Source organism: Phyllostomus hastatus, unplaced genomic scaffold (genome assembly GCF_019186645.2).
Source record: "Phyllostomus hastatus isolate PE091 unplaced genomic scaffold, TTU_PhHast_1.1 phas_scaffold_555, whole genome shotgun sequence".
NCBI classification, from domain to species: domain Eukaryota; kingdom Metazoa; phylum Chordata; class Mammalia; order Chiroptera; family Phyllostomidae; genus Phyllostomus; species Phyllostomus hastatus.
The window spans coordinates 2,362,676-2,371,642 of NW_025334036.1; the positions used below are offsets into that span (position 1 = coordinate 2,362,676).

At 60.1% G+C, this 8,967-nt stretch overlaps 1 protein-coding gene across 1 annotated transcript in view; it reads left to right on the top strand.

Annotated features, from left to right (window-relative positions):
• The window catches only part of HOMER2 (homer scaffold protein 2), a 55,761-nt gene extending 51,679 nt beyond the window's left edge, over window positions 1–4,082 (top strand). The window contains exons 7-9 of the mRNA XM_045824962.1: window positions 1,308–1,418; window positions 2,251–2,331; window positions 3,201–4,082. Of these exons, the coding sequence (XP_045680918.1) occupies window positions 1,308–1,418; window positions 2,251–2,331; window positions 3,201–3,389 (381 nt within the window). The 3' untranslated portion in view covers window positions 3,390–4,082. The remainder of the gene's footprint in view (window positions 1–1,307; window positions 1,419–2,250; window positions 2,332–3,200) is intronic.
• The last annotated feature ends 4,885 nt before the right edge of the window (window positions 4,083–8,967 follow it).

Below are 8,967 nucleotides of genomic sequence, written 5' to 3' on the forward strand. Positions count from 1 at the left end.
GGTCCTTGTGGGTGGGCTGAGTCGGTGAGGCGGTTCGGGGAGGCCTGAGAACGCCCCCCGCCCCGGGGTCACTGCGCTGACCATGTTTTAATGGTCAGCATGGTCACCCCAAGGGCCGTGAACACGGTCTGGTCAGTAAGGGCGGGAAATCGGGCGCACATGCCACACTGACATTGGTGTCGCTCCCAGCCCCCACCCTGCGACCTGCCCACCTGGCTGGGCGGGGCCACCGGAGGTCACCGCGGGTGTTGCGACCCTGCTTGGTGCAGATGGCACAGAAAACTGCCTGGTGTCGCTTTTACGTTTCAGTGCCCAAAGTGCTGACAGCCAGGGGCACTCGGCCAGGTGCTGATGCTGCAGGCTCCCTTCCAGGGCCGGCTGATCCGCCTGCCACAGGGATCGATGGCCCTTTCTTTCTTCGCCCAAGCAGAGCTGATTGGCGCTCAAGGGTGGGAACCAGAGAGCAGGGCTGGGGAGCGGAGGAAGTGCCCCCCCCCCCCAGAGGCGTATCAGCCTCCCTGAGGGGCAGCCCCGGGTCCTCATGTCTGGAGCTGAGGCAGCGCCAGCAGCTCCTTGCCGGGGCTCACGCCCCGAGGACGGGGGTACAGGTCCCCTCTGGCAAGCGGCCTCACTGCCCTCACCCGTGCAGTCACCCCGAGGACTGCTGTCGCTGTGGGGACCCCACCAACGTGGCACTTCTGTGTCACACACGGGCTCCACTCCTACCGACTGCGTGCGCACACTTTGGTCCCCCGAAACACTCACCGTCAGATGGCAGGGCCAGGGGTCTCCGCCTTGGCCTTTCTTCTGGGGGTCAGGCCTGCGCCCCCCCAGGGAGAGGCCTGCAGGCCGGGCTCCGGGGCATCAGCAGGGAAAGGTCACCTCGATTCACAACGTTTGAAATGCCATCACGTCCCGTGCGGTGGCCACGGTGCTGCAGTGCTCCGTTGCCTTCCCCACTGGCTCAAACCCTTGAAACAGCATGATTCAGGGTGTGACTAAAATGAGATCCTTCTGGGGAGAAGCAGACAGGTTCTCGGGACATCTGTCCTGTGGCCGTGAGGGGAGCCAGGGGCCCAGAGCCTCTGAGGGCCGGGTTTTGTGGCTGGAGTGGCTCTGCCGGAAGGGAGTGAGGCGTCTCCTGCCGGCCGGGCCAGCAGCCCCCTGGCGGCCGCACGAAGACACAGACGTGGGCCAGTTTGTGGTTTATTTTAAAGGAAAGCATAAGCAGCACTGCGGCGGCGATCTCTTGTTCATGCACAAAAGTAAACTAGGCGTCCCCACTTAACGTGTGACGTTTACCCAAGATCGACGAGCTGGAGGAGCAGTGCAGCGAGATCAACAGGGAGAAGGAGAAGAACACGCAGCTGAAGATCCGCATCGAGGAGCTGCAGTCGGAGCTCCGGGAAAAGGAGACGGTGAGTCCCCGCGCTCCAGCGGTGCCCCTCGGGGTCCCCTGGGACGGCGGGGTGACCTCTGCCCGAGGACACAGCAGGCGACTGTGGGCGTGTGACTGGCCCCGGCAGCTGCCTGGACGTCAGCACAGAGACAGAGCCCAGGGTCACAAGAGGCACAAACACTCCCGAGTCGGCGGCCTCCTCGCTGTGCTCGTTATGCGGTCGGACACTCACATCCGCGGGGGCGGGGGGGGGGGCATTGAACATTGTACCAAACGCTTGGAAACTTTTTTAAAAAGTATTTCTTTTTAAAAAAACATTTTATGTATTTATTTATTTTAGAGAGGGAAGGGAGGGAGAAAGAGAGAAACATCAGTGTGCGGTTGCTGGGGGTCATGGCCTGCAACCCAAGCATGTGCCCTGACTGGGAATCGAACTGGAAACTTTCTTTAAATGATCCGTCATCAGAAGTTGAACTCTGCTGTCAAATTAACGCAGCGAGAGCCAGCAATCCTCCAGTCGTTTATTTTTCCCGGGAGCGGAGGCTGAGCACGTGTCCCAGCCTCGCTCAGCCTCGGCTTCCCCTTTACAAGGCAGGGACCGCAGGGACGGCAGGAACCGCGGTCCGCCAGGGCGGCGGCGTGCCGGCCTCGAGCGGTGCTGCGTGCAGCGCGCTCAGCCCTCAGCGCGTCTGCTGCGCGTTCCGTGTTAACGCCACACCGTTGCTATTTGTGCAGACAGGGCAGGTTGCAGAAGCTGCTTCCGGTCCCGTAGGCGCCAGCTGGAGGATTTTCCAGAACGCATTTCCTCTGACTCGTTTTTGCACTCTTCTCCAAATTCCTGTCTCCTGTAGGAGTTGAAAGACCTCCGGAAGCAGAGTGAAATCATACCTCAGCTCATGTCCGAGTGTGAATACGTCTCTGAGAAGCTAGAGGTACGAGGGGGAGGAGCGCGCAGACGGGAAGGCGTTTGTTCTGCTCCTCTTTCCTCCGAGGCCCCGCCCCTCCTGCGCGGCGGCGACTGCGCGCCAGAGGCCACCTCCGCCCACCTGCGCAGGCTCAGGGGCATCAGTCTTTCGGTTTTTCCACTTGCGCGAAGGGGCCCCGCGCCTTGAGCACGGTGCAGCTGACTGTTTCCGGTCCACAGAGGCCCCTGCAGAGCCCCAGGGGCGGTGGGGCGTGGGGGCAGGAGGAAGGGCTGAGGGCCTGACACCTGGGTGCTGTTTGACCTTGCCACGCCCAAGGCAGTGACCTTGCACGTGACCTGGAAGCAGCCCCCCCCCCAACTGGCCTCAGATTCTGACCCACGAAAGGAGGGTTTTAATCTTCTCCTTTACCTGCTGGTGTCCCCTCCCTCCAGGGGCCCTTCATCCATGCACACAACCCCAGGGTCAGCAGCCGGTCAGGGTCATCAGAACGGACCTGGGGGGGCCTCTGCTGACCATGCAGGGACAGGGGCGGAAAGTGCCTTGTTGCTGGGGTTTCAGATTTTCTCTGCTGGGCACGTGTGAGGAGGCCCGTCAGCACCGGGCTCCTGGGCAGGCCTCTGTATTCTCCGTTCCACGCACGAATGTCGTCTTTCAGGCCAGATGTTGGCCATCGTACACTGCGTCTTGTTGGCACTTCTGCGGGGGGACAGGCAGGACAGAAAGGCCGGCTGAAATGCCCCTTGCCTCGTGTGCTGGGGGACTACCCCGCCCCGGGGAGGCCACCGGCGGTGGGGGGCGTGGCCAGAGCGGGCCTCAGCGGACGGACGACTCGCGTCACTGTTCTCCAAGCTCTTCCCCCTTCTGTGTTGCTCCAGGCGGCAGAGAGAGACAATCAGAACCTGGAGGACAAAGTGCGTTCGCTGAAGACAGACATTGAGGAGAGTAGGTATCGACAGCGCCACCTGAAGGTGGAGCTGAAGAGCTTCCTGGAGGTGCTGGACGGGAAGATCGACGACCTGCACGACTTCCGCAGGGGCCTCTCCAAGCTGGGCACCGACAACTAGGGGCGGCCAGCCTGGGCACCCCCCCTCCCCCGGGAGGTGGGGAGTCCCAGGTGTGTGTGTGAGAGGCAGCTGGGCAAGGGCGTCCTCCCGCGCGCACTGCGCCCGGGCGTGCGGGCGCCGTGGGCCGTGCTTCTCGCTCGTCCCCGGAACAGAAATCTCTCGCGTCTCCGGCCTTCCCAGACTGTGTGGACGCAGGCAGATGCTGACTCAGGAACCCAGAACTTGGTCTACCTTCAACGTTCGCGCAGTCCGGGCAGGGATGTTTCTATCTTTCCTAACCGTGTGGCAACCATACAAACTGAAATTAGTTTTCTAAGACAAATGTGAATGTCCTTCACACCTCCCTTTTTTTTGAATAACATTCAGAGTATTTGAATGTCCACCAGGCGCCCTCGTGGGGTGTGGAGATAGAAAATTCCTTCCCAGTTAAGTATCCGGATGCTTTAAAGCCGTTACTCAGCAGACGCGTCCGGAGGAAGAAGACAAGTTTCTGGTGGGTGCATTTCCTGGCCCAGGGCCTGCCTGCACCCACCCTACCCCTCTGGCCCCGCCCCCAGTTTGTAAGGTTGCGACAATGGGCCTTTTCATGGTGTTAATGTCTGAGCAGACTGCTGTGCTGTGGGAACAGCACGCAGTGAGGATGCCTAGCACAGTGCCTGGCACAAAGTAGGTGCTTAATAAATATTTGTTCAATTAAACATATGAGCAGAATTTAGTGTTTCAATCAACTCCTAGCAGAGTCCCTGTTGAACAGATCAGCAGATCTTGGTGTTCTGGGTCATTGCGAGGCATACGTGTGCTTGTGTGGTCGAACCCGTGGTCTGTCTCGGTGGCTCTGTGGCAGGGAGGGTGGCAGTGGAGACAGCAGGAGCTGGTGTGACCACCCCCCATGCACGCGAGCACACACACACACACACACACACCCCGGGGCGGTGACACTGGGACCGCCCTTCCTCCCCAGTCCCGGGAAGCGGTAGCCTGGGGATTCCAGGCCTCCAGGCTGTCCCTGGCGTGATGGGGCTGCCGAAGGCTGGGGCCTAGGGCGGGGTCCGCTGTTGGGTGTGGACAGCTGAGAGAAGTCACACCAGCTCCCGAGGGAGCCTCAGCTCAGTGAGCGAGGCTGGGCCTTGGCGCAGAGGGGTTGGGCCCAGGGCTGCCTCCGTCTCTCTCGGCTCCAGCTGAGGAAGGGACAGGAGCTGCACGGCTCGCCCCTCACCGAGTTTCTCCGTGGGCATCGGGTGCCGCTGGCATCCTTCCCGGGGACGGGCCGCCCCGCGCCTGGCACAGTGGTTGGCATCCCTGGCCGTAGGCTCTTCCACACGCCTTCAGGAGAGGGGGCCTGGTGCCTCCTTACCCTCTCTGAGAACGCCTCCTTCTGGAAGGATGCTCTCAGGCGGGTAGAATTCCTCCCTGCTGAGTTTGGATGTGGGATAAACAGCCTGAGGGAGGGCGGGGTACCCACACAGGAGACCTGGGCGCGGAGGGGACTTCACAAGCCCCGCTGCGCTGCTTCCTGTAGTGGACACCCTCTGAGCAGGGGCGTCTCGTCTGGGCTAGGGGAGGAAGGACGGCTGGGGAGCACTGAGGCCCTCTAGGAGAGACCCCGCAGGCGGAGTGGGTGGCTCGGCGGAGCGCACGGCGCCCAGGAGGCGCAGAGTGTGGTCGGCCCTGGTGATTGAGGGGCGGCTGCTGGCCCCGCCCCTTCCCCCCAGAGCTCCGGTGGCTCCTTGGCAGCTGGGGGCTGCCCCCTGCTGGCCGGGCCCGGAGACTGGGGAGTCGGCTGCCCCTGCGCTGGGCCAGCGCCCCCGCAGTGGGATAGAAGGGCTTCTTAGGCCAGGCCGGTCCACCTGTCAGCAGACTGGGCACACGGCTGCCCGGGAGATCTGGAGCCCAAAACCTAAGCGCGGGTCCCCTGGTGCCCCCCACCCCTGTCAGGTGGCTTGTTCCTCCCGAAGGAGCCAACTCAAGTGGCAGGAGCCTGCTCAGGCGGCCTATTCGTGGGAGGTGGAGCGGCTACAGCCACGTGTGCCCCCTAGCGGTGACCGTGGGAAACACCGGAAGTGACAGAGCTGTGACCGCGGGCTGCTGCAACCCGCCCCGGTCCCCACGTGCCCCTGACCCCTGCAGCATTTGGTCAGCGCAGAGGAGGCTGCAGGTGAGGGGCATAAGTCCCCTGCGGCGCGGCTCACCGGCTCTGACTGTGTGGCGGCCCCCCCGGGGGCTGGAAGCAGCAGGGCTCCTCCGACGGGGCGGGCGGTGGGCTCAGCACGGCCCGGCCTCACGGAGCTCTGCACTCGGCGTTCCTCCGCTTTTCTCTAGAGGCCCTGATGTTCCGTCACTTACTTTCCGTTGAGACAAATGACCGGGACAGTCAGTCGAGAGACTGACCCTGTCCAACAGGCCCTGGCTCCGCGGGTGGCGGGCCCGGTGTGATGAGAAAGACCAGCAGGATGTGTCCCGGTTTCCACCTGAGCCAGCTGCCCATGCCGTCGTCCACGAGGGCGGCCGTGTCCAGTCCCAGCACTGGTGTCCCTTACTTGTCACCGTCCTAGGCCCGGTGCAGGCAGGACAGGACGCACACCCAGCAGAGCTGTGCGGCTGGGGGATGTAGGACCAGGGCTGCCTTTCCATTAGCAAGCGACTCTCCTGACCTTGACGTCTTTGAGATTAGATTAGCTTGCTTTCTGCACCCGCGAAAGCTGGGGCCCAAAGGAGGCAAAGTAAAACTTGAAGCCCTTTATTCATAATGAATAAAGAATAACTTAAGAATAACTTCTGTCCCCATGAAGACCCAGCTGGATGCTTTGCAAAGTTGGAAGTGGTGTGCGGAGATGGATTCCTCCCAGTGTCCAGGGAGCGGAAAACGCCCGAGAGACAGGTTGGGACAGGACTTCAGGGAGAGAGAGCCAGCGTCCACACAAGACCCAAAACGTGTGTGGTTTAATGCACCCCCTGCACACTCGCCTGCACGTGGGCATGTCGGGCCTCAGCGGGTGCGAGGGCTGCCCAGAGATCGTTACCCCTGTTTTGCGGACAGGAGGCAGAGACAGGAAGTGGCAGGCCCAGGGTCACCGGAGGGGGGGGGGACGGGCAGCCGCATGCTCCGCACCCAGGTCTCCGGGACCTCGGTCCAGTGCCCACCTCTGAGCCCTGCTGCTGTGCTCTCTCCGGTGGCTCTCGGGGGCCAAGGAAAGAAATTCCCTTGTGTTCTGATGAGAGCACACGCTGCAGCTACACGATTTCAGCACATGCCCACAGCCGACGACGATTTACAAATGAGGGGATCGGAGCTGAAGGATCTGGTTTTGCAGAGAACTCGTTGGTTGATACAGTGTCTGTGATCTCTGAGGCCGGAGGTGGGACAGGACTCATTTTGTGTTCTTTGTGGGTGGTCTTAGTGGAGGCAGCGCTTTGTTTGGCGTGTGGGAGGCCCTGAGACCACAGAGCAGTAAACGGAGTCCTGGCTGGTGCGGTGGGGAGAGGGGTTTGATGTTGACTGCCCACCCCCTTCCCAGACAAGAGCCAGCCCTGTGCAGGGAGCAGCTGGCAGCTCAGTGGTTAGAGCAGGGTGGAGAGGACCCGCCCAACCCCAGGGCTGTCCACAGAGAGTGGTGGGCCCCCAACGGGCAGCCTCCTCGGGGACTTCCCTAGGCTCAGGCAGGCCACGGGCACAGCCCGTAGGAGGGTGGTTTGCCGCCCCGTGACTGGTGTGTAGTCGTTTGACGGGGCGTCAAGTCAAGGCTGGGACAGGATATAGCTCATGGGCGGCCCAGAAGCATCACCATCCGCCTCTTCGCCATAAAAAGAGTCCTCTCCATAGAAAAGTCTGCTCTTCTCTAAAGCCAACCACTGGGACCGCACAGGGCCCCCCCCCACCCCCGTGGGGCAGGTTCACTCTCAGAAGGAGTGCAGCCGTGGTGTGACTTAGAATAGCCCCTCGAAAGAGGCTTTGCTTTAAGAGGGAGCCAGCCACCGCTGTTCGCTCATCACCGAAAGCGAGTTGTTTGTACCGTCTGTCCTTCTGAGAGTTGATTCTCTTGTCCACGTGAAATGCCACTGAATTTCAAAGCACTGTTGTGCTTCTGGTTTAAACTAGAAGCTTGCAAATTAATGTCCGTATCTATTTTTAAGTGATATGCATGTAAAAGGTGTAAAAGGATTGTAATTTCTGATGCCACGGTTTCCCCCAAAGAAATAGTGTATCTTCTGGGGACAGTGGGGGTGACAGCACGCAGGGGAATCCTGTGTGGAAATACGTGTCACTTACACATCCTTCCCACACACCTGTCTCGAGAATACGGGTGTTCTAGTTCCTCCCTAGAGGCCAGCCAGGGAGGCGACTGTGGCAAGAATCGGACAGCTGGTCTAGTAAATTTACTAGAGAGAGAGAGTGTGTGTGTGTGTGTGTGTTGGGGAGGAAGTAGCGGGACCAGTAGAAGAAACGGTATTTTCCATTAAAAATATGCCTAGCTAAGAGCCGTCTTTAATAACCCTGGTGGTGATGTTATTCGTTGTGGAACCCGTTGGCGAGAAGCGTCCGTGGGTCTGTCGTTCCGAGTGGAACCGTGCGGCGCCCTACCCTCTCTGACGACGCGGAGCCCTGTGAGGTGCGGCCCCCCGGGCGGCCCCGGCCCGGTGCGCCCGAGAGGCCCTGTGCAGCCCAGACCGTGGGGTGTCTCGGCAGGTGCTGGACACACAGGTCCGAGGTTTGCAGCCGTGGGGAACGTGTTGCTGTCTGAATGCACGGTCCTGCCGAAGTACATTGTGGCGGCAGTGTCTGGTGCGGGGCAGGCAGCCAGGCATTGCTGGCATCAGATGTGAGACCGGAATGACTAGGGTGAGGGGCACTCTCCCAAGAGTACCAGGTTGGTTTTTTTTTTCCTTTTTTAAATGACTTTTTGGTACAAAAATGATACACACTTTTTTTTTAAAGAAACTTGCAGATGAATGAAAGGAAAAAATCAGCGTTTCACACCATCGGATTATAACCACTGTTAACATTTTGGTGTCGACCTTTTCAGACTCCTTTTCTGTGCCTCTGTGTTTGTGTTCTTCCTGTCGTCACGAAATACAGTCATAGTGCTGTTTTATAACTTGCTTTTTTTCTTTCTAGCACTGTGTCATGAATATATTTCTATGTCGGTAAATGTGTAATTTCATCCTTTTTAACACCTCTGGAGGCTGTCCCTTGGATATTTGGGTCACTTCCAGTTTTTTACTGCTGTGGTCCAGGGTAAGACGAAGTCCTTTCTTCTAGCACCTTTGTGACCTTTTCAGAATATTTACTGGGGAAGTTTCTCTACCATCGGACTCGCCGCCTCAGAGGGGTGGTGGGCAGCCCAGGTGCCTGTCTCCTCCGCACCTTCCCGTGCACACAGGTGGCTCCACTGCCCCGCCCCTCAGAGTCCCTCAGGGTCTCGGGACTACTTCTGGCCAACGAACCTGAGCAGAGTGACGTGTGGCACTTGCAGGCTGTGGCTGGGACTGGGACACGCCCACGTGCCGTTCTCCAGTCCCCGTTCCCCCCGCAAATGCTGGCGTCCCCGGGGCAGAGCCTCTGTCAGCCCGGGTGCCTGAG